The 25111-nt window shown below is 47.5% G+C and overlaps 1 protein-coding gene across 2 annotated transcripts; it reads right to left on the bottom strand.

Annotated features, from left to right (window-relative positions):
* Nucleotides 1-1024: 1024 nt before the first annotated feature.
* BOK (BCL2 family apoptosis regulator BOK) lies at nucleotides 1025-24757 on the bottom strand. Of its 2 annotated transcripts, none has more exons than XM_041416412.1 (5): nucleotides 24535-24757; nucleotides 23313-23669; nucleotides 18290-18418; nucleotides 8038-8201; nucleotides 1025-2114 (listed from the first exon to the last, which is right to left on the bottom strand). In XM_041416412.1, exons 2-5 carry the CDS (start codon nucleotides 23533-23535, stop codon nucleotides 1989-1991), a joined length of 642 nt encoding a protein of 213 aa, XP_041272346.1. In that variant the 5' UTR covers nucleotides 23536-23669; nucleotides 24535-24757; the 3' UTR covers nucleotides 1025-1988. The 2 variants fall into 2 exon arrangements, with proteins under 2 accessions (XP_041272346.1, XP_041272347.1); XM_041416413.1 differs by having other exon boundaries at nucleotides 23352-23669.
* Nucleotides 24758-25111: the final 354 nt, after the last annotated feature.

Here is a 25111-nt window from a genome sequence, read left to right as displayed (position 1 = left end):
TAAGTGATGCCAGCAAAATCCTTAATGCCAATATGTCTGGAAATTTTAAGAATTTAAATGTTGGTTTTATCTGGGGAATTGCTGCAGGCTTTACACACAGAAAAATGCCCCAACTTCATGGCACCATCAGCTACATCTACACTGGCAACTTCATTAGTGTAACCCACCCCAAAGTCTCTGCAGCCACTGTCCAAGGCAGCACACAGCTCTGCTGTGGAGTGGGAGGCTCTCTCCTTCTCACTGAGTGTTTCTGTTGAAGGATTGGGGATGGGGGAGGTTGCCTTTGAAGGGCTTTGTTCCACAAGAATTGCTTTGCTACTGAAAATGTAGCTGTACACCAAGCTGGCACAGCATTCTGCAGTGGGAGTGCAGCACTAGGGGCAAAGCTGGGCACCTACATGCCAAGGCATCAGCCAAGGTGCAAAGGGCTGGAGCAGAACAGGCAGGAATGTGCAAGGATCCAGCTCCTACACATCCTCTGCTAGGGCTTCTGCTGGTCAGGGCACAGCACTGCCAACTGTGAGAGCAGACCTGGCCCACAAAGTACCCAAAAGCAAAGGTTTGGCTTTATTCCCACACCCCTTTGTAACTCCTGGAGGAAGAGTAAAGCCGCTCTGAGTGTTTGGGAGGGAAATTGGGAAAAAACAGCAAACCCCCTATAGTGCCACATGTTCTTAATCTGGCTTTTTTTTTTTTTTTTCCTGTGCCTGGTGCCACAATTCTGGGAGCAGGGCACTGAACAGGGAGCTTCCAGAAGGCTTTGGCAGAGAAGGGACTGCTGACATCAGGGAGGCCCTGCACCTCTTGGTGGAAACAGCATGTTTCTGACATGGCAACAACATGGGTTAAATTCCAGGCATGAACCAGACAAGTCATAGCTTTAACATGTTAACATGCTCTACCAGGGGAAAAGCTGAAGTATTTTTAGCATGGCCAGAGTGTTTGTCTCTGCACTGTTCTGGCCTTTTTTGGAATTGTTAACTCTGCTCTGGAAACAAATACAATAGCCTTTGCAGTAGTGAAATACCACCTATTTTCTTTTATTGTTTGCCACAAAGAAGACTACGAGTTGTACTTCAAAGAGATTAAAGGAGAAACATACATCAGCTACTGTCAGCACAGATCACTGCTTTCACAATGCCAGCCAGATCACTTGCTGCTTCCCTATTTCTGCCCATGCCCCCCAGCCTTTCCTACTCACATGCTCAGCTCTGACAGAATCTCAGTGGAAAATACATTTTTCTTCTTGAGAAATTCCATCCTGAGTCGTTGCTTGAAGGCATTGCCCCTTGCTCTCCTGCTTGACTGGGGTGAGAGCAGTAAGAGGGGTCAACAAAACACACGCTGCTCTCTCAGCCTGCCCCTCACACAGCTACTCAGACCCATCTCCAATGTCAGGGACAAGCATCTGTTGACAGATTACTTGGTTTTATCTCATTAAAAACCCACCACGCTGTGCTGGGGCAGAGCCCACCAAATGAATCAGGGATAAAGGAGGAGATGAAGTTTAAGCACAGATGTAACAACAAGAATCAACACAAGGCAAAATCTGAGGACTGAAAGGGCAATCACATGGAGCGAAGGAAGGACTCTCCCCCTCTCCTATTTTCTTATCCCATTTCAAATAGTGTTCCCTTCCTCCTCCCCTCTGCCTGGTGCTAGCAGAAGCATGCAACACAGCCATGAGGAGCAGCCCCCTGACAGTCCCAGCTGCACCCAGGCCACACATGCAGGATACCCAGGGAAAGAAGATTCTTGGGAGGATAACGGTGAGAGAGGCTCGTGTGGCTGCAAACAGGAGACTGTGCTTGATCATCTGCTCCCACTCGATGGGAGAGGAGAACAAGCCTTTTCTTTGTCCCAGTTCTTCTCTTCCTCCTCTTCAGAGATTGCCATTACCAGTCTGGAATTACTTCTCCAGTTACTTTTTGTTGCTTCTGGACTGGGAGAGAAGATGGGGCAAGGGGGTTGTGCTTGGCAGCTCAGACTCATCTCTCAGGCAGCAGGACGAAGAAGATGGCCTTGAGGAAGTGCCCAAAACTGCAAACAGCAGCCACGAGCCAGTGGGAGCGAAGGCTGGGGTCAGTGTTCACCACACATTTTGTGATGTCTGCCTAATGAGGAGGGAAGAGACATGGTCAGAGAGATCCTGAGAGAGCACCTGGCATTTGCACCCTAAGGAATCACTCAGTGTCACAGCATAAAAGACCAAAGCTTGAATCAGTTATGTAATTGGGTCTAGTACATGCTATGCAGTAGTTGATAAACACTTGTCATGTGCTATATAGGTCCAAAAAATATTTTGTCAATACACTGTGGAAGTATTATCTTTCCTGGAACACTCCCAGTATGACTTTCATAGGTTATTGTTCAACTGCTTCAACACCTCATATGAGAGGTGGATTAAATCTGTGACTATCTCCAGCCAAAAAGATTGAGCTACTGCACCAAAATCTCTTGTGCTGACTCCTGATAACTTGCATTTACTTTCCTCAGCCTTTACAGCTTCTTTCTTCAACATTTACTGCCAGTGCAACTGCTGCCATTGCCAGGGCAGCCCCTTCTGCAGGCTGTCCCTGCCCCACAGCCCATGGCACCAGCCCTGCTGCAGCACACTGAAAGTTAGTAAATCAGGCCAAGAGCCCTGAAAAATACACATTCCTAATTCCCCACCAACGAGGCAAAGTGTCCCCCTCTTCAGCCACCCCTGGGGAAGGAAATGCTGCAGGAAGATTATCCAGCACTTCCCATTTTGGATGGCTAAATACAATTTTCTTTCCCTGTTCAAAAGGTCTAGGAAGCCTCAGCAGTATCAGCATTCCCATCCTTTTCTGTAAAGCCAGATGCTTCCCAGAGGTTGTCCTGTTTAATATCAGCTCAAGTTGCTTGTACGTTTTCTCTTGCCTTAATGCTTTCTTTGGAAGACATTCAAGCAAGCCACCCCCCAATTTAAATCTAAAGCAATGCAGGCTTTGTAGCTTTGTTTGTGGAAATACACATGCCAGCAGAGATGCCTCCCAGATGTGTGGGCCAGATTTAAAGATCACTTGGGTAGCCAGTTTCAAGTATTAATGAGAAGCTGGCCTGCAATGACTAAAAAAATTTTAAAAAAATCCATCAAATGCATAGAAATAGGCTCTCAGCTGGCATGGGAAGGAGAAAATGGAGAATATCGAGAAGGTGAATTGAACAGGACAGAGGTAGAGAGAAAAATGCATTTTCTGGTGCAGGAATCAAAATTAAAAGCTTTGCCCATGATATAAGAGAGTTCTGGTTAAACTCCAGCCCAGCACAACAAGAAGTGGACTGAGGCTGTGTAACTGGGGTGCACTGTTAGCACATCAACCCCATGTGGTTTTCAGAAACAGCTTTTGGGAACAATGATCACATCACAAGGATGGCAAATGTTCACAGCCCCAAAAGTTTTTTCTTTATGAGCTTAGCTCAGCAGTCTTCCATATTTTCCTTCTGACAGAAGTCTCTCATTGACCAAGCACAAGAGGACATGAGAGACAATGAATGCTCCAATAATCTTCTCTATTCCTTCTGCCTGTGCTCAAGACATGCACGAGCCTTGCCTGACCAACCTTGGTCATCAGAAGAAAGGAAAAAGGGGCTGAAGGGACAAATCCCAGAGTCTGGTTAGTGGGTACAGCCACACTAGCAGCCCCATCATCATCTACAGACCAAAGCTGTGCTGCCAGCAGCCTCCTACACACCCCAGCAGTTCCTTGTTCACCAGCTCTAGAAGGCTGGCACAGTGTCACCTCACACTGCTGATCTCCTGGGAGCATCAGGAACAGCTGAGCTCATGAATAAGCAACAAGCAGAGACTGCAGAAGGAAGGAATACAGAGCATGCAATGATGGGAAGGAACAGGATGACAGGAGAGAGCTGAGTCAGCACCAAGGTGTGGAAATACTGCTGCCTCTAGCTGAAAAACATGAACAAACACAGCAAGCAGAGCCAAGGCAGCAGAAGATGCTGCAGTGTGGTACCAGTGGTTCCAGGTATTGATTGAGTTGTGGAGGAAAGTAAGGTGGGTCTCCCTGAATACTTCCAGCACACTCGCCCCATTTCCATTTGGAACAGTCTGAACTGACTCAACCTGCCAGATTCCAGCAGCCTGCATGGGGCCATGTTTTAAACACACTGGTGTCAAACTGTCCCTTCAGCTGAGAGGAGTCATGCCATGCAGGCACGTCTGAACAGTTTAGGGTACCTGACCCTTGAGGAACATCAGCTCTAATGGGCTTTAGTGCCTGCTGTGAGCCAGCACAAGGCCCATACCCCCTGGGCTGGATGGGTAGGGGTTAACTGCCAGATGAGAAAATGAACCCCTTAGAGCCCTGCTACGCTCTCCCAAAGGCAATGACCTCACTGCTCTAACCAAGAGCAGCTGCACTCAGAAGCACTTACAAATTTCTATGGGGCTTGCTTAGATAAGCAAAATTGCTCAGCTGTTTAACAATTGCCTCAGCTGTTGTTATCCAAATCAGGCCTACCTGATAAGGCAGTGGAATTGAAAACTTCAAAGCCACTTAGGGCTTTTTGCCTGGTCAGGCACTGATAAACTGTTGCAATGGCAGTTTGATAGTCTATCTGAATTGTTCAAACAAATTCAAGTCACCTACACTGCTTTGTAGCAAATGCTGCTAAAAAAAAATTAAATCTTTCTATTCCACTACTGGAAAGAGTACTGTAAAGCCACTCCTGAGGCTTCAAACTCTTCCCAGGAGGAGATGATGCCTCAAAGGTTCTTTCTTGCTCTTCCTGTGAGGTTTGCAATGGTTTTGCAGTCTTCTCCACCCTGTGGAAGCAGCATGGGAACCTGCTGTGAATGGAGAACTTCAAATGCCTTTCCAAAGTCTCCATGGTTTCTTTCCTGGGCCAGCACAGGGGATGGGGGTTATTCTTGGCAGCCTCAGCCTAGGCTGATGAGTGAGAGATGGGGGCCATGTGAACAAGGATGGCAAGCCAGGACAAACCAACACAAGCTAGGCTGGCAGTGGGTGAGAGGGCTCCACCAAGAGCTGTTTGGTCTGGCCTGTGAGTGAACAAGGCTGGGAAATTCCTTGCTGCAGTGCCTAGATCAAGAGGAAGAACATCCAGGGAAGCACAGCAAAAGATGGGATTAGCAGCCTTTCCCCAGACTGAAGGGAGCCCTCATTTCTAGAGGGAAAGCCTTTCCTTTTCACAACCCAGAGGTGCTATCAGGGTCTTGGAAATGGGCTGTATCAGAGCAGCCCAGCAGCCTTCACAGAATTGTCCTTGATGAGGGGCAGTGAAGTTCCCTTCCCTTCCTTAGGGCCAGGTCCCAAGAGCATGGATTCAGCAATTCCAATGAGAATGTGCTGTCCATCTAAAGAGGGATGGATGGCTGGCAGAAGGAGCCAGTGGTGGATTTATCTCCTCAGCTGCACAGAACCACAGAACCAAGCTGTGTTTGTAGCCACAAGCTCTCTTCATAGAGAGCAAACACGCACAACTTCCCAAGGGTATTTCCTGGGAAAGGCAGCAAGGAACCTCAGAGAAAGAGAAAACAATTCTTATCTCTATTCTCTGCTCCTGTTGTTTTTGCACGTGAAGAATGTGTTAAGAAGATTGTTTACCTGAAGGGGTTTAGTAATTAGATTCTAGTAATAGTTGTTTATAGTAATTAACCAATTAGGTCAAAACTGTGTCCTAACTGTCTTAAGACAGGCACGAGTTCTTCTTTAGTATTCTTTAGTATCTTTTTAGTATCTCTTTACTATACTGTCTCTCTAATATAATATAGTATTAATGTAATATAGTGTAGTTTTAATAAAACAATTATTCAGCCTTCTGAATCAATAGAATCAGAACCAGCCGTTCCCTGGGTCCTAAGACATACATACAATAAGTGCTGGTCTGGAGATGGGTTTTGCAGCTTGTTTGCTATGCAACAAATTTTTCCAAAAATATCCTTTTGGAACTATCCAAACATTCTGTTTTGAACTCTAATGAAGCAATACAAAAATGAAAACAAGATGCTAGCTTATCAGAGCATGCAAGTTTTACCAGAACAAAGAAAAAATAGTTGGAAACTAGAAAGAGATGCTTTCCTACACAACAGTTCTGTTTTAATTAAACCAGATCTTAGGGGGGGAAAAAGTTTCAGAGAATACATTTCAAGCAGCTCTACAGGTATGCAGTTAAAGAAAGCCTCAAATGATACTGAGGCAGGGACTGGCATTCACAGGCAGGAACAGTGTCACTTAATTCCAGGATATCCTCTTCACCTGCCTCAGCACAATTAATTTTTGGAACACAAAATGAAACAGATCAGGGCATTCAAATCAAAGGTGACTTTTAGCCCAACCAAAGAGTTCCCTGAGACAGCTGGCCTCCAGGCGACTCAGTTTTAGGGAGGGCAGGGATGATTTAAGGTAGGATTGGTACTTAGTAAGTGCAAGGGATCCAAAATCAGAGCAATGATACTTTCCCAGTTCTTCACACTCCTGAAGCAATCAGGGAACTGAACCAGCTACTGACACAGCCGGGAAGTCTCAGCACAAAGGAGCAACACTCAGTTTGGAAAAAGACACCCCACTCTCTCCAGTTCTGTATGGGTGAGGAGCCTGACCATTTCCTGACAGCTTAGGAATACATTTCACCTCTTGGAAAAGAGGAAACTTGCTGCTGTGGCTCAGTCTGGAAAGAGTGCCTGCCTTGGGAACAAGATGTCCTACTAACTGAATGGTGCCACAGGGCAACATTCTGCCCCAAGCAGCGTCTGCCCAGCAGCATGCCAGAGGATCCAAGGACTGTCTGTGTCCCTCCTGGTACACACAGACATCACCCAGCTGCCAGCCACTCACACAGCCAACCAGTCTCTCCAGTCAGCTGGGGAGGTCACTGGAAAGGTTTAGCTATGCCACAGCGCCAAAATAAAGTTCTTACTATGAACCATCCTCCACAGGAACCAGTGCTCACATTAAGAGAGACCAAAGAAGTCAGTGCTTAGAGGTGAAATGAGAATTAAGCTGGCAGGCCTCATTTTTTGCTAGTTTCTGGAAAACACTGGTCAAGAGCATCACAGAATCAAAGAATGGTTTGGGTTGGAAGAGACCTCAAAGATCATCCAGTTCCACCCCCTGCCACAGGCAGGGACACCTTCCTCTAAAATCAGCCTGCTCCAAGCCCCATCCAGCTTGGCCTGAACACTTCTAGGAATGGGGCAACCACAGCGTCTGTGGGCAGCCTGTGCCCATGTGTGGTATTTCTGAGACCCCATTGGAGGAAGGAAATTATGAATCTGACTCCATGTTCTTACAAGGCTAATTTATTGTTTTATATAATATTAAAGAATGCTACACTAAAACTATGCTAAAGAATAGAGAAAGGATGCAGACAGAAGGCTAAAAGAACTAATGAAAAACTCATGACTCTCTCTCCAGAGTCTGACACAGCTGGACCATGATTGGCCAATAAGTAAAAACAAATCACATTAAATCAATCAAACATGCACCTGTTGGTTAAACAATCTCCAAACACATTCAAAAGCAGCAAAACACCAGAGAAGCAAATGAGATAATATTGTTTTCCTTTTTCTCTGAGGCTTCTCAGCTTCCCAGGAGAGAAATCCTGGTGAAGGGATTTTTCCAGAAAATATGACAGTGACACCCCTGCCCCGCAGGAATGACCCTTATAGTGTCCCACTGTGACTGGCTGTTAGCTCTGGAGAACATCAGGAACACACCAGGTTCTGGTGGGTCAGGACTGAATTATTATTATTATCATTATTATCATTATGTCTCAGCTATGCAGGAAGCTGAGACAAGGATAACTGATGGTTTTGAGGATGGGACCACGAGGCAGTAACAGAGTTATGTAAGTTCAGCACAGGTGTGAGTGTAAGTAGGACAGCAGCAGCCACAGCATCGTGAAAGAGAATCTCACGCAGCCTTTTTCTGCACAAAGCTGCAGAGAGCGCACTCTCACTTTCACTAACTGGGATATCTCCAGGTCTGGGCACACAGAAGCAAGTGCAATGAGACATGCAGCATTTCTTACCCAGCCTCCTCTCCTCTTCAGCCACGTCACCAAGGTCTTGCGGACGAACTCGCCCAGGCAGTCCACGATGGTGTGAACCATGGCGGGCTGCGCGTGCCGCACGCAGTCCACGGCCAGCCCCGCCGCCACGGCGTACAGAGACACCACCTTGCCCCACGTGATGCCTGTGAGGAGCAAAAAGGACACTCATATTTACACACACACACTCTCTCAGTTCAATCTTGAACAGCCAAAGGAATGACTCTGCTTCATTTTGGGTGCCCGCGCTCCCTGCGTGCAGCCACAGCTCTGTACGAAAGAAATGGTAGGGGACCAGAATTAGGGAAAACTCTCCACATGGAGAAGCAGAATGAAATAATCTGAGCTTGGTGTGGTTTGATTGCCTCTCAGCAATGGCTGCACAGCTTTGGAAAAAAAGCAGCCCAAAGGCACCACTGGGATAGGGGAAATCTTTTGTATTGCTCTCAGCCATGCGCATGCTGCATAGGAGGTGACAGAATTCAAATAGTTTGAACAACCTGGGGGTTTTGTCTTCAATATAAAGCATTCCTGGTTTTCTCTATGTGACACTCAAAGCATACAAGATAAGCATCTTCAGTTCTAGAATGGCACAAAAGCAACACGGGGAGGCAAAGATACAGGGCCAAGAATAGAGGAGTCATAGAATCCTGAGCTGGGTGGACCCACAAGGATCATTGAGACCAGCTCCTGGCCTGCACAGACACCCCAACAATCCCACCTTGTGCCTGACAGTGGTGTCCAAATGCTGCTGGAGCTCTGGCAGCTCTGGGGCCGTGACATTCCCTGGTGTGCCTGTTCAGTGCCTAACCACCCTCTGGGGAAGAATCTTTTCCTGCTATCCAATCTAACCCCCATGACACAGCTTCATGCCATTCCTTGGGTTCTGTCACTGCTCACCAGAGAGCAGAGTGCCCACCCCTCCACTTGCACTCAGGAGGGCTGGTGTCCTCTTCAATGTAAGCATCAGGCCTCAGTCTGCTCCTGAAAAACAGGCAGCTTCGAGGATTTGGCCACTGCCTACTTAACATTGCCTGGGCTACCCCACTGCAGACAGCGCGGGGCTGGAGAGTCAGCCAGCTCTCTGACCTCCCAGAAGACAGCCTTCCTGCCAGGCAGACCTGCCTGCAGCAAGTGCTCACAGAAGTTGTCCCAGCAGTGGTGATCTTCCTGCTGGTGTCAGCAACAAGCACGGGGGGCTCAGCTCTAGGTACCAGCCAAGCTCCTGGGGGCTGCCCTGTGCTTCACCAACACTCCTGGGCATAAATCCTCCATGCTCAAACACTGCAGGCATAAATCCTTCATGCTCAAACACTGCAGGCATAAATCCTTCATGCTCAAACACTGCAGTCAGCTGCCCCTCATCAGGCTTTCCTCAGGAGCAGTGACATGGAAACACAACCCTTTAGCTGCCATACAGAACTACTGCTGCACAATTTACTTCATTATCTGTAATATCCATATTTATCAAGCATACTGGGAAGTATTTTGCAGTGTTGGGTCTCTATGGAATCTATCCAAAGTCTCTCCCAAACATAGTTAGAAGCCTGGTGAAGTTCTAATATTTAAAAACCACACAGAATTGTTCTTGAAGGGTCGTGGCAAGGTGAGAGGATGGAAGATGTGTGCAGTGACTAGATCTGTGGATCAGGAGAGGTTAAACACACCATTAGAAAACTGGATGTGCTCAGCAAGCAAAAATATAATTTAAATGGGGTAAAGAGCCTCCCTCTTTCCTTCACTGCACTCTCAGATCCCCAGGTAGCCTGAACCAGCTCTGGGATGGAGCTCCAGCCTCCCCACAGCAGTTCTCATTGCAGCAGAATGCCCTATATTCTTTAGAAAACATGCAGATTTCAGAGCATTTCCACAATTCTTGCATGAACTCTTGCAAGAACTCTTTAAATGTCAGCACTGGAATTGCAATTGCTCCAGCACCCACCCTTGTTAGACTGAAGAAAATCCATCCAGCATTACAAAAAACCCAATTTTTCATGACTAATGTAAGGTAAAAATCTACAGGTGAACCTTCTGTGAGGCTCTCACATGCTCTGTGATACTCTGTCCTTCCCCAGAACTACCCCAGAGATCAGAGGAAGTTATTAATGTAGCTAAAGTGACTGTTCTTCTTTTGGTGTCCCTGACACCAGCGCTGTCACTCAGGAAGTTCACTGCCTGTTTGGCATTCACGCTATTTATCTGCCTTTCTCACATTGTGTGTCACCATGACAGCCAGCAGAAGGAGCCAGCAAGAGGCTATGAAACCACAGAAGGCTAGACAGGGGTTCTCCCTGCAGGGAAGAGGCTGTCTGTGTGCAGGTCAGTGCAGTTCCACCCAATGAAAGAGGCTTTCAGGGGTTACCCTCCTTGCTGAAGACATATTCAGCACCAGAGCCTCAGCTGGCTTATATTCAGCTTTGGTATAAGTCAGTTTTACTGTTCTCCATCCCTGCAGAAATGTGCTCATTCTGCATCTTGAGTTACATAACAAAAGTTACCCAAAATTCCAGGGAAGAGTTCACTGGCTTACTCCCAAGATTTTGCTGACAGCACTCTTCAAATATCTGAAGCAAGTCCATTAGCTCTGAGATATTTACGTGGCAGTAACAAAGACTGACAGGGCTGAAGTCACTCTGCCTCAGAAAAACAGCTCCAGTCTTGTTTAATGTTGTTTTGAACCCAAGTTTCACTTTCCAAGAGAACAAAAGCATATCCACAACCTGTGAAAGACAGAGACCCATGACTTCCCCAGCACACAGGAAAGCAGTTTACTCTAGGGTACATCAGCCCAGAGAGGATGGAGAGGAAGCCCTTCAGCTCCAGTTTCCTGCCAAGATTGTTCCTGCTGCAGGACTTGCACGAGGGGAGTGCTTCCCTGGCACATGGAGAGACCTCTCCCCCTTTCACAGCAGAAAGAACACGAGTTCTTGGTTAATGCTTATAATGGTGATGGATGTGGAGGGCTCAGGGGTCACATCCTCCTCCCAGAGCATGCCCAAAGGGGTCAAAGCAATCCTTCAGTCTGCCTTTCCTGTTACCAGCAGTCAGTCCACGGGGGAAGGAGAGGGGGAAATCCCTTCCTGATTCCCATTTGTCTGAAGTCCCCTTGCCACTGCTGGAGGCAGAAGATGGAGACAGCAGGCTGGGCTTCTCACTCACCACAGCAGGGCACAGCTAATGCTCTTCTTCTCATATTGTAGGAAGCAAGGGAAGAGCAGGCACCTCCAGCACCTGGGTCATGCCTGTGGCTGGGCCCCCTGCCCAGGAGGGCTCCAGCAGCCACCCAGCCCCAGGCAGGAGAAGGCAGCAGCCATCCTCTGCACTCTCCCAGGACACCAGCTCCATGAGCTTTTGTCTCTCAAGGACTCCCTTGGCAGGGGCAGAGGAGCACAGTAACTAAGTGGGCACTGCCTCTGTCCCCCGTGATGTCCAGGCCAGGTTCAAAGTGACACTAGTGTGATACATCTCAGCACAAGCTGGGATTGCATCTGCCCCGTGCACATGAGAAGTGAAAACACATTGGCTCGCTCCAAATTCCTCAAAAGGCCTGGCTGTGATCCACACTGGGTGAAACAGGCACTCATCACCAAGCAAGACAATCCATTCACAGCTTCCCACTGCGTGGATTAACATGCACAGGAGCTAACAACAGCAGGGAATGGAAAGCTGCTCCAAAAAGGAACCAAAAGAGAGAAAGCTCTGCTCACAGACATGGAACAAAAGGATATGGAAAAAATGAAGGGCTGCTTAGAAGGCTTTATAAAAAATAAGAAATTCAAGTTTCACTCTAGGCCAGCCATGGAGCTGAAGGTATGTAAACACTGCTGAGCCCAGGGTAAAATGAATTAGCAGGACAGGAATGCTCTTGAAAGTGTTCCTGCTCATATGAGCTTGTCTGCCCCAGGGGAGAGATGAAGAAGCCATGAGACATGAAGTCTGCCATGTGCCGTCTCAGGGCACCACACAACCTGAGGTTATTCAAATAAACTTCCCTCTGCTCCACTCAGCACCAAAGCCCCGCTCACAAGTCAGACCTCAAAGAAACACCATCCACTGCTACACTTCAGCAGCTGGGAGAATACAGACACAAGCTTTGGTGGAGAGAAAAGCTGAGAGGGCTGTGCACCAGGCAGGAAGCTCAAGCCATAAGGCCTAAGTGATGAGGGATTAGCAGGATGCATTTCTAACAGCATTTCAGAGAAACTCAAAATAGTCTGGGTTGGAAGGGAACACAAAGCTCATCTCATTCCAATCCCCTGTTATGGACAGTGTTACACCCCAGTCACTTAATTTCAGGGTTAAAACCAAGGTTCTTTTGCTCTGGATAGATTCAAAGGAGAAAATCCCAACCAGATATTCTCAAGAGGTAAAAAACCACGTGAAAGTTTGCTGGCAAACTACAGAAAATTAAGGAACATTGGCAAAAGAGTAAGTGCAACATAACATCACTTACCATTGCGTAGACTTAGCCCACTGAACATAGAAAACCTTTAAACCCATTCAATGTAATGTTCCCAAGTATGAGAAAAGAGGAGAAGGGAGAAAAACAGAAGGACAGGAAAGATACAGAAAAACAGACATATAGCTACTAACTCCAGTTCCAGTGAATTAAAGCTCCAAAATGAAGGTAGGGTCAAAGGACAATGTGCTTGCCTCGTGGTCAGGCTTCTTAAAGCTTTGGCCCATCCTGGGTCTTCCTCCCATGAGGGATTTGCAGTTTCTTGGACACACTGGGGGCTATGGCTGGCAGACACTGGGGGTACAGGGCCAGGGCACCACCCCACCACAGCAAGGTCTGACCCACCCCCTACCATGCATTCCAAGCATCCTAAGATGTCTCAAAACAGATTCCTTTTTCCACTCTCTAGCAGGCAAGGGCACCTTCCACTGTCCCAGGTTGCTCCAAGCCCCATCCAGCCTGGCCTTGGACATTTCCAGGGATGGGGCAGCCACAGCTGCTCTGGGTAACCTGTGCAGGGCCTCACCTTCCTAGGGAAAAATTTCTTCCTTATATCGAATCTAAACCTACTACCTGTTAGTTTGAAGCCATTCCCCTTCACCACTCCAGGCCCTTGGAAAGAGTCTCTCTCCAACTTCCTTGGCTCCTTCAGGGGCTTAGAGGCCACCAGGAGCTTTTCTCCTCCAGGCTGAACAATCCCAGCTGTGCCAACCTTTCCTCCCAGCAGAGCTGCTCCATCCCTCTGCTCACCCTGGTGCCTCCTCTGGACTCTCTCCAGCAGCTCCAGCTCCTTCCTGTGCTGGGCCCCAGGGCTGGAGTGGGGCACAGGGGCAGAATCTCCCCCTGCTCTGCTGCCCACACTGGTGGTTTCTGGGTCCCAGTACACAGGGCTGGGGCATGCCCAGCCCTCACCCACCTGCACCCCCAGGTCCTTCTCCCAGGGCTGTTCTTGATCTGCTCATCCCCATCCTGGACTGATCCTGGTGGTTGCCCCAGTGCAGATGCAGCATTAGCACTTGGCCTTGTAGAACCTCATGAAAATCCCATGGGTCACTTCTTGAGCTTGTCCAGCTCCCTTTGGTTGCCAACCCATCCTCCAAGTGTGTCAACAGCACCAGTCAGCTTGGTGTCATCCACATCCACTTGCTCCTGCAGGGAAAGAGCTTTCTCCTCAGAAAGCATTTACCCTACATTCCTGTTACACAGGGCTCACTTCAGCCCAGGCACTCTTGATGAAAAGCCAAACCCAGTGAAAACCAGGCTGAAAGCTTTTAAAAAGCCCTCATGCCTAGCAGCTCTCATCAACAGGACAGAACTGCTTCCTTTAGGAAAGGAAAATGCCTCTCCCTTTTCTACTTCTGTTTTTCCACCAAGTGACCTCTTCCTTCTGGCATTTGTTTTAAAAAGTAAGGAAAATGTCAGCTTAGCCAGGCCCCAAACCAAAGCTTGTTGAAGTCAGGGGAATGTCTCCTGCCACCTGCACATGGAGCACACACGAGAACCAGTGGTAACATCACAGAGATGGTGCTGCAGATCCTTTACCACCAAAAGGAGATCAGGGCCCTGCAGTGCTTGAATCCACTCAGGTGGGCTCACCTCACCCTCAATAACTAATGAGCTGTATGGAAACAGGGGAACAAAATACAGCTTGAGTCTAAAGTCTCTTCTCCCAGATGACAAGCCATGGGACAAGAGGAAATGGCCCCAAATGGCACCAGGTCATGTTTAGATTGGGTATTAGGGAAAATTTCTCCACTGGAAGAAGAGGCATTGAGACAGGCTTAGAGCTTTGTCAAGACTTGTAGACAGTGTGGACAGGAAATGAGCACACAGCTACAGTGAGAAGACTCAAAACCAGACCAGAATGTGGAAGATAGACATGTAAAAGATTAAGGAGAAAACCTCTCCAGAAAAAAAGGGTCAAAATCCCCTGCTCCCTTGCTGGAAAGGCATTTTAAGTGACTAGTGGGGCTCCCCAAGCTGTCTAAGCACTGTAGTGTCAGACTGTAGCTGTTTTCTTAATAAACTTGGTAATTGGCATGAAAACTCACCCTGAACTTGAGTGTCTGGTTTCCTTCGCTCAATAAGAGCCTCTTTCCTCTGAAGTATGAAAAAAAAAAAAAAGGAATGAACGTCTGGCTGCTACAGCCAAGTCCAATTTGCTGGATTTACTGTTAAATGCTGAGTTTTGAGACTGCAGTGGGATCCAGAAATGTTAAAAAACAGCAAGCTCCTACTCCTTTGCCACTCAGCAAACTTCTACCTAGGAGAAATTACAATAATAAGTTGATAAAAGCAATTAAATACACAACTCCCAGCAGGGATGAGAAAGAATTAAGAACATACACGGAGAGCTCTGGGAAGGTTTGAATCAGCCCCTGTGCACCCAGCACACTAGAAATCATTTCTGCAGCAGGGTGGCTCCAGAGGAGGGGCAGCACTCTCAACAGAGTCCAAAGTCTCCAGCACTGTCAGCCCCAGAGGGCTGAGTCCAGATTCTATTCTTAATACCCTGAAAACCCAGGTTTAGAACTATGAGATATGATTTCTACTTTAATTTGAAACTACCCACACATTTGGCTCCTGAGCTGAGAAGCTGAAGAACACACACACACAAAAAAAAAGTTCTCCATGAAATTGTCAATACACACTGAGAGCAGAATTCCCAGGAGGCAGCAGGCTTTCTCCCCAGCATCATGGGTATGCAGCACCACAGCACACACAGTCTGCTCCCCCTGCAGCATTCCTGCCCTTCTGGCTTAGCTCTCTGTGTCACTCCAGCCCTGGAGGTGGCCAGTCCCAAGGCAGTCAGCTAAGTCACCTAAGATCACCTGAAAGGCAAATTGCACCTGAGCCTGCCAACCTGGCTGTTTTCTGTCAGCCTTGACACCAGTAAAGCTCAGCACTAAGGGACAGGACAGGCACCTGCACTTTGTACACAGCCACACTGAGACATTCCTGCCATATTTTCCCAGCTCCTGCTTTCTGAGCTCACAGGCCCTCCCAAGCCAGCCCAGTGCAAGGACAAGCTGCAGCCCAGGCATGCTCTGAAAGGCTGTTGAGGGCTGCAGTACCAGGCACACAGTCCAATCCCACCATTTCCAATGACACAGCATCAATTTCCCTAACCCAGGGAGCAAAATCTGCCCTGCTCAAAGTGCCAGAAGCCCTGCTTGGGCAGCTCCTCTCAGAAATCTATTTTGCCATCTCTTATGATTCTGGGGACGATCTGTGCTCTCCACCACAGGTCTTCAGTGCATGTCAGGGCTTCTCCAGAGTGTCAGTGGTTCCAGATAAAGAAGCACAGTTGATTGCAAGGATTAAAAGGTTTTGAGTGAGGTCACCTATTTGAAAGTACAACTGAAAGCTGGACTTCTATTCTGTAGCAAGTACTGCCAAAGGGACACGAGTCCCTGCATCCTGTGACACTTCCATGCTATTGCCACTGGTTTCAGTGGTTTCACACTGCTATGCTGCTAGCAAGTTTCTTTCTTTGTTTTGTTTTTTGTTTTTTCTTTTTTGGTTTTGTTTCCAATCTTTAACATCTACCATCCCTTCCACAGACAACTCAACAAGACATTGCAGAAAACCTATAACCGTGTCAGAACCTGCCTGACCTAAATCCCTCTAAAAGGCTTCTCTTCCCTCAATTCCCACAGGCTGCTTTTCCAGTTGTGAGCAGGGATTGTTTCCAGGAAAAGCTGAATGCAGCACAGGGCTTATTTTTGCTTTTGACCATCATCTCAGGAGCCAGTCTAACAGCAGCAGCAGAATATTCACACCTAAGCGGAGAGAAAACTCAAAGCACCTGCCCATGTGGAACAGCCTTAAGGACCAAGACTTCCTCAAGATGAGAAAGGAGAAGCAGCAGGTCTCATTACAGCTCTGGGTGTTGCTGTGGGAAAGGAAGCCAGGAGGAGAGGAGCTCTCTTGTGATGAGTTGATTCTGGCTCCCAGCGTCAGCAGCCTGAGCTGGAACAAGGGAGACTCCCAAGCAATGAATCTTCTGCAGTTTGCCAGTGGTGAGCAAAGAAGCTTGGAATGAGTGACCTCCCTCTGCAATGAGGTAACAACCACCTTCTAATGAGGAAGGGCAGGAGGTGCCTTCTAGAATGAGACAGAACCTACTGGGAGGGTATTACAACCCGGGCCATTTCCCTGACAGAAGACAGCAGAGAGGAGCTGTCATTAAATCATTAAAGCAGGGCACACTGCCAAACTGCCCACAGCCCTTTCAGAAAGCAGGCCCCACCTTGCAGGCTATGCCTTCTCTGAGAGAGGTGTTGGATAACACCCTTTTCTTGACTCAGAGATGGGGCACCTGAGAGGTGCTTTAAAAACTTTTATTCCATTTTCAGTCTCAGATGTTATAATTCACGCTACCAAAATCAAAAGCCAACTATTTCCTAATTACAGTACATTATAAGTGGTTTTTGGCTTATCAGCTTTTTACCACACCATGCTATAGATGCCTTAAAACCAGTCATCTAAAACTACCCCTCGTGGATCCCACTAGAATGCATCTTTCATAGGTCTATTTAGTCTTATTTGTAAGGCTATTTTTTGAAACTTTTTTTTTAGCTCTATTTCTCTCTCAGCAATATCTCTCCTATTCCATGGCATTTCTGAATCAACATTTCTTGTCTCAAAGTTCATACACAAATACATCCTATGTGGGCCTTCTATCGGGCCCTGAGAACTCTCTACAAATCACAGAATAATGAGGTTGGAAGAGACCTCTAAGATCATCGAGTCCAACCTATGCCCTAACACCTCAACTAGACTATAGCACCAAGTGCCATGTCCAGACTTTTTTTAAACACATCCAGAGATGGTGATTCTACCACCTCTCTGGGAAGAGCATTCCAGTACTTTATTATTCTTTCAGTGAAATTTTTTTTCCTAATATCCAGCCTATGCCTTCCCTGACATAGCTTGAGACTGTGTCCTCTTGTTCTGTCAGTTGCTGCCTGGTGGAAGAGACCGACGCCCACCTGTCTACAACCTCCCCTCAGGAAGTTGTAGAGAGCAATAAGGTCACCTCTGAGCCTCCTCTTCTCCAGGCTAAACAACCCCAGCTCCTTCAAACATTCCTCATAGGGTTTGTGTTCCCAGCCCCTCACCAGCCTTGCTGCCCTCCTCTGGACATGCTCAAGCATCTCAACATCCTTCCCAAACTGAGGGCAAAGATCTGGACACAGCACTCAAGGTGTGCCCTCACCAGTGCCGAGTACAGGGGCAGAATGACCTCCCTGCTCCTGCTGGCCACACAATTCCTAATGCAGGCCAGGATGCCATTGGCCTTCTTGGCCGCCAAGGCACAGTGCTGGCTCATGTTCAGCCGGCTGTCGACCAGCACCCCCAGGTCCCTTTCTGCCTGAACTCGTCCAGCCACACTGTCCCCAGCTTGTAACGCTGCAGGGGATTTTTGTGGCCAAAATGTAGAACTCGGCACTTAAACTTATTAAACTTCATTGGGCCATTGGACTTTGCCCATCTATCCAACCGATCTAAGTCTCTCTGCAGAGCCCTCCTTCCTTCCAATAGATCAACACAAGCTCCCAGCCTCGTGTCATCTGCAAATTTACTAATGAAGGACTCGATGCCCTCATCCATGTCATCTATAAAAATATTAAATAGAACTGGTCCCAGTACAGAGCCCTGAGGGACACCACTGGTGACTGGCCGCCAGCTGGAACCCATTTCCCACAGGAGGTGGCTCCATCCTGCTCCCTGGCAGGCAGCCCTGTTGGTGTGCGCGCGTGGGCACCGTACCTGCGGTGAAGATCTGCGCGGCCACGGCCAGGAAGGCGTCGGACACCACGGTCTCGGAGTGCAGCGAGATGTTCAGCTGCCGGGCGACGTTCCGGTACACGTTGGGGCGGATGTACTCCAGCTCATCCCCTGCCAACAAACAGCCAGCGCTCAGCAGGACACACAGCACCAAGCCCTGCTCCCACCGTGGAGGAGTCACGGCTGGGCTCGCTCCAGGGATGCCGTCAGACAAAGAGTCTGAAGGCCAGCTCCACCTGAGTTTAGAGTTTAGGCAGCCAGTGGAGTGCTTAAGGTTGTTGAGATGCAATTCCCCACCATCTGTGTAATCACATATCCTCTGAACAAAGAGATATAGCTCTCTCCCAGGGTTTTCCTGGGAAGCTGTGAGAAAGCTCAAAGAAAGAGTGAGAAATAATTCTTATCTCCACTTGCTGCACCTGTTGTTGTGCACATGTGGAATGTGTTATGGAGATTTGTTTAGCAAAGGGTGATTTCTTAACTGGACTCTGGTGATGGCGTGTTGGATTCATTGACCAATTGGATCCACATGTGTTGTGACTGTCTGGCAAGGGCAATGGGTTTTTCTGAATAGTATGGCATAGTATTGTGAAAAATGAGTATTTTATGATTGGCTTTTCACAAATATTAAAATGGATATTGCATGTGTTATGTTAGAAAGTTATGCTGTATTAATTTTCTTAAGTAGTGTGTTAAATATAGTTTTAGGTTATAACATAATGTTAAAATAGAAACTATGCTATGCAAGGTAGTTTTTTTCAAAAGAGAGGAACGAGGTACTCCCACTGAGATAGCAGCCACAGGACACCTAAATCTTTCAGAAAAAATAATTTATTGTTCACTTATCAGAAGAAACTACTTCCCACCTCTGTTCAGCCCCGAGGATGCCGTCAGGGACACCTAAATCTTTCAGAAAAAATAATTTATTGTTCACTTATCAGAAGAAACTAACTACTTCCCACCTCGTTCAGCCCCGAGGATGCCATCAGGATTAAGAGATTAAGAGGAAGAAGTTGACGCTGACCAGACAGAATCCTTTGTTTGAATGGAATTTATGCATCATGTATGAGGTGTATGAATATGCAACAGGCTGTTGTTTTTAAGGGTTAATCCTCTGTTAATGTGTGTCCTTTTTCAGGCTTATTTTGCCTAGAAAGAGGTACCTGGACTGTCCCTAACTCTTTGTTCTTATTGTCTTGTATTGTCCTAATCCTAACTGTCCAAATTTTTATTACTCTAATTATATTACTATTTTTAGAACCATTTTATTACTATTAAACTTTTAAAATGTTTTAAACAAGCGATTTTCACAGTATCATATAATAAAGTACAATAAAGCAATTGATCAGCCTTCTGCAGTGATAGAATCAATGCTAGTTATTCCCCAGCAGGGACTGCTGCTATGATCCATCTGCACCCTGGGACTCCTAAAGGGAGCAGAGGCAGGCAGTGCCCCGTACCCGTGGTGTGGCTGCAGTACTCCCTGAGATAAATGCTGCTCCCAGCCTGGCTGCCTGCCTTTCCTCCAACACAGGAGACAGGCCTCAGATAAGCAAAGCCATGTCATTTTATTTAGAAGTGAGAAGGAGGCATGTACATCCATGTAAGCTTTTGAGAGATACGCCCTTCCTCAGCACCCCATCAGGCTTGTACAAAAATGCCTCAAGTGCAAGAGAGTGACTCAAGAATGCTGAAGGCTGATGAAAGCCAAGGATCCACCCAGGGCTGCACAACATTAATTAAACAAAGAGACTGCCAGCTATTTTATGCTCACACAGGCACTTGAGAGTCAATCTGGAGTTCTTTCTCCCCTCCAAATGGTTAAAGAGATGTTCATGTGCATGGCTGACTGCTCAGCAGCAAGGTATCTGACTTTCACCTCCAGAGTGCTTTCTGCCCAGCTGGAAAATGGCAGGAGGTGTTAGGCCAGCTTGAAGACCAAAACAAAAAACACCAAGGACAAGCAAAGAACCTCCTCCTAAAGGACTGAGCTATGGGAAACAGCAGTAAAGCTTTTCATTTTGTAGCAAAACAAGCCATTTTTTTGAGTAGTAGAATTAATAAAGCCCAGTTTCCAAGGGATTTCTCTCTCTGCAGAGGTTCATGGATATTTAATGAAGGTTGCACAGCTGCTGTAGGAGCAGGACACAGTGCAAACATCACATGGGGCCAAGCCCCTTTGTGCACAGGGAGCCCTTTTTGGCTTAGATTTAGGACACACCGTGCTCTTCTCCTGCACAAGGGTGCTCTGGGAAGAGGAAGAGGTATCCCAACAGCTTTATATATCCCACTTCAAGATCCAGGTGACTTGGCCCAGCCAGAGGGCAACTGATCGTCCTCAAAATTTCATTTATATGAGAGGTAAAAAGGAAGATGTCACTGCAGTCAGGACTTTTTTATAGAGCCATTAGCCACTGATCCTTAATTCATTTATCTGGCACTCAGCACAGGCAAAACCCAGAATTCCACAGCTGAGCTCTCCCAGCCCTTTCTGAGTAAGGGATTGTCCGTGTTTGACAGAAAGAGGAAACCTGCCAACACATGGTCAGCCCTGATAAGAGGAAACCTTACTTGGACTACTCAACAGCTGTTTTCTCCTCACAGGCAGCACACAGGCTTCCTGGTAAATGTCAGGAAATGGGGATAGCCCTGGTTAGCTAAGAGGGAGGCACAGGAGCCTGGGAGCAGCACTTGGTAGCCTGCCACTGCTCCAACTCCTACCAAGCAGTTCCTGGAGGCCCCAGATGAGATCAGGGTTTGGTTGGAGGCACATATGCTCTGTTCTGCAGCAAGGCACACAGCAGGCAGGAGCATCTGGGGAAGGAAAGCACAGGAAAGCATTCCCATGCTTGGAGAGCCTCCCTTGCCCAGCGGCCCCAGGACCTCTACATTGGTGCTGGTCTCCAGTGTCCTTGTTCTGATGCCCAACTCTGCAACATTTAGAGCAATTTGAGGGCTTCTCCTCCTTTCTCCAGTGATTATGGAGGAATTAGCAGGGCAGCAGGAGCAGTTTCCATGTGCAGAAGCTCATTGCAGTGGTCAAAGGGCACCTCCCTGGGTCTTGGCCAGAGGAAATACAAGTTCAGATAAACCAAGCCTAGGACAGACACAGCAGGTTGGTCTGGGGTGCCTCATTTGGCTATACCATTAGGTTTTACCATGTCTGACTCATTAATTGCATTAATTAGCTGCTAAGCCTCACTGAGCTGATGGAGTCTCCCTCCCTATGACCTCCAACAGCATTGCCTGTGCCCAGGACTTCTGCTGGTCCACCAGGCAACTCACCAGAGCCTCTGTGTGCAAGTGGGCTAGGAAATACTCCAACTTCCCATCTCCACAGGCTTCTCAGCACCACCATGAAGGAAAATACTGGTGCTGCTTGTTGCACTGCTCAGGAAGTGGCTGAGGATTAGCATTCCTGGCAGGTGGCTGGATACCAGCTGGCCTTGTGCTGGTTACAGCAGCAAAGGGAAAAAGAAAGGGATGGGCCACATGACAAGTGGAGTTTCCAAAGAAACAGGATGGAAACTATTCTTCACCTTAATGAGAAGGACTGCTCACCTTTCTGGTTGCATGGGTACCGCATGGTGCTCTCCAAACACACTTGCTTAGAGAAGGCACAAAGTTTGTGGGACTATCAGCCAAATCTGTCCATCTGGCCAATCCAGGAGATGCCTTCAAATCCAGTGAGCCACCTGCTTGCCCATTAACATGTTCCTGGCCACCCACAGAATATGGGGTTGAAAGCACATAAATCTCAACCCCCAATGCAGGTGGAGAAGAAAGGGAGTACAAATAGCCAGTGAGATTGACAGAAGAACAAGAAAATTCCCCCAAAGACCAAACAATCACTGGAAACAAAAGCAGAAATAAAATCAGCATAGAAGAGAAAAGGTGAAAAAGAATGAATTAAAAAAAAAAAAAAAAAAGGCCTTTAAAACAAACACAGCTGTGCCTTAAAAAGAAACTTGGGATTGTATCAAACTGGTAGAAAGGGGAGAAAGCGGGACCACCAGCCCTGGTCCTGACTTTGTTAGGCCCAGCTAATGCTTACTTCACCAGACCTGTCTGAACTCTGATGTAGTTAAATCAGATGCAAATGCTGGTGGTAGTTTCCAGATGTGAGCTAATACACCAGCCTGCAGGCAAAGAGGGATGTTGGAAGCAGCTTCCAAGAATAAAGGTGTTGGTTCCCAAATGACGAACAGCTAGACTTGAGCACACAGGATGCTACACAACCCAAAACAAAAGGCCAGGCAACTGTTAATATTTAAAGGGTGCTCCAGGTACAAGCTCTAAAGCATATCTTCATGTCACCAGGCATGACCTTCAAATTGCTCTCCCTGAATCCCCCAGAGTTGCTGTGTGAAGGTGACACCAAATGGCAGTGTATGCCAGACAACATCAATCAACTCCTTCCTGCTCCAGCAAAAACCAAGAAAACTCAGGTCTTGCTGAACGACCAAGGTAGGCAAAGGAAAATTAAACACACTGTCATTAAAAAGCAGCTTTTATAAAATCTCCAACAACACATTTTCTGAGCATCTACTCCCAAATTAAAGCTGGGTGAGCTACTGCTGAAGCCCAAGACCAGTGCCCTAGAAGATGCCAGATGCATTGTGGCAATCAAGTCACTCACTCTGGGGAAAACACTGCAAGTCCAGTTAAAACACCCAGCTGAGAAAGACTGCTCTAAGTGCTGTGAGAACTGTTACACAGCTGGAGACCTGTGCACACAGAATCAGCTTGCTGCTGGGCTTTCTTAGAGTGCTTTGTGATTTTGAGCCGTTGCAAGTCCTCAAAAAAAGGCAACTTTGCAGAAACCCTGTGCTGAGCAGCGCTCCAAGAGACTGAGGAAACTCAGGCAAAGGAGCTGTTTAGGGAAGATCACCAAAAGCAGAGAAGAAAGACCTCTGTATCAACACATGAGGAGACTCTTCCAAGAAGCCTTAGTCTGGTGCAAATCACTCCACCCAAGCTGAGCTCTCCCCATGGCAGGACTCACCAAGTCGCAGCAGTATGGTGGACACCTCGGCCAGCTTACCCCCGGGCACTGGCGCGTTGTACTCGGGCTTGCTCCAGCTGACACCTGCCTGGATCAGCCTTGAGTTGATGTAGTCTCTGCAGAGAGCCTTGGCTTGGGACACAAGCTCTTTGTCAGTGGGAGACCTGTCAAAAACCTCCATCACCTCTGCAGCAAAGACTGAGGAGCGACGTAGCACCTCCATGCCGGACTGCTGAAGCCGCAGCTCTGCGTGCACCGACTGGAGGCTGAGCCAAAGCCTGGATCAGAATCTGCAGGAGTTGTCCTCAAGGTCTGTCAGAGCTCCCAGCAGCTCTTCTCCACAGGCCAGTTTTTTAGCTGGCAAATAAAAGCATCTGTAAGTCCTCTAGCATTGCAAAGATGTAAATCAGAAGCTCAAGAACACAGTTATGCTGAAGTCAGTAGCGTCACATTTTGCAAAACATTTGTCTCGGTCCATCTTACAGACAGGGGCAAAGTCTTGCATCTTTCAGCCACTGACTATCCCTGACAGCATGGTCCACAGAAGGGCTCCAGTCTGGAGCTCTCAAGGTGTTTCCTCTTTTCCCATTCAAATTTGGCAGTTCTAGAATTACCCATCAGAGAGACTAGACAGTCAGAGCATGGAAACACTTCATAGAAATTGCAGACAATCTCAGCTTGTTTCAATTAAACTGGGAAAAAAAATAAAAAGAACCCCAAATACCAGTTACAGTAACCTCAACCAGATGTCAACAGACATTCCAGCTCAGTAGGTCACGGATCTTTCTGAAGAAATGGCACTATTGCAAGAACAAGGGTATGGGAGCATTGGAAATGCCTTGTTGGAGACAGTTTTCTGAGACATATTCTCAGTTTAGGTTTTGGTTGTGCCACGCTTTTTCCCCAAAACAGCGCGCATACTACTACTTGAAAACATCTAGCAATAGCAGAGAAAGCAAAACAGAAATGTAGATTTTTGAAAAGGTTTAAGCTGTGAATGCCTAAAGGGAAACATCAAAATTTCTTCAGAGGCACCTGAATTCATCTGCTGATCTGGGTTTTTAACCCAGTGCTGGTTTTGAAGTCAGAGTCAGACCAGTCTTTATTCAGAGGTTAATAAATGCATTTTTCAGTCTGCAGTTTCAGACATCTACTTACAATGACAATTTTCAAACAAAACACAGCCAGTTATCTCAGTTTGCCCAAGGAAAAATATATTTACCTCTCATGTTGCACTTTTCCCAATTCAGTGCTTTCTTTTTGGGTTTGGTTTCATGTTTCTTTAGAAGATCTGCATCACTGGACACCTGGTTTAGGATTCACAGGTTACTGTCACCCTTCTCTGGAGAGCCCCTCTGCTGTGCTTTCCCCAGGGCTCAGCCAGCGCCTCCTGCCCGCTCCCTGTCAGCACATCCCGGCTCTGCTCCACCGGGATCCTCGGCGCTCGTCCTCCTGCTTTTAAGGGACCCAGGCGCAGAGGAAAGCTTCTGGCTTTAGCCTTGTAAGGAAGATGAAATAAGCGGGAGGTGGGGTTGCTGTGCCCGGAGGGAGACGCTCTCTCCTCCCCTTCGGTCTCTCTTAAGGAGGCTCTCTGCCGTTCTGCGCTGCCTTCGCTCAAGGGCCCGGCTGCAGGCTGAGGCTGCGAGCATCATTGCGGGAGCCGCCAAACAGAAAGTGATGAAGGCACGGCTGAAACAGGAATAATTCCTGCTGGATTCCCAGAACAGCCTCTGCAGGGTTGATGCTGGCCAGTCCTTTTCGTACGGTAGCCAAGTGGGGGAATTGTACGCTGTCATATT

The sequence above is a fragment of the Onychostruthus taczanowskii genome, unplaced genomic scaffold (genome assembly GCF_017590055.1).
Source record: "Onychostruthus taczanowskii isolate IOZ18803 unplaced genomic scaffold, ASM1759005v1 scaffold51, whole genome shotgun sequence".
NCBI classification, from domain to species: domain Eukaryota; kingdom Metazoa; phylum Chordata; class Aves; order Passeriformes; family Passeridae; genus Onychostruthus; species Onychostruthus taczanowskii.
The sequence above is the reverse complement of the archived record's forward strand: the minus strand, read 5'-3'. Positions and strand labels throughout refer to the sequence as shown.

What these genes read in the sequence shown, in the direction of transcription:
- BOK (XM_041416412.1), bottom strand. Translation starts at nt 23,535, where the DNA reads ATGGAGGTGCTACGTCGCTCCTCAGTCTTTGCTGCAGAGGTGATGGAG. An exon ending in CACCATACTGCTGCGACTTG is followed by an intron (nt 18,419 to 23,312) that starts GTGAGTCCTGCC and finishes GTTTGTTGGCAG; the next exon opens with GGGATGAGCTGGAGTACATC. An exon ending in TGAAGAGGAGAGGAGGCTGG is followed by an intron (nt 2,115 to 8,037) that starts GTAAGAAATGCT and finishes CCTCCTCATTAG; the next exon opens with GCAGACATCACAAAATGTGT.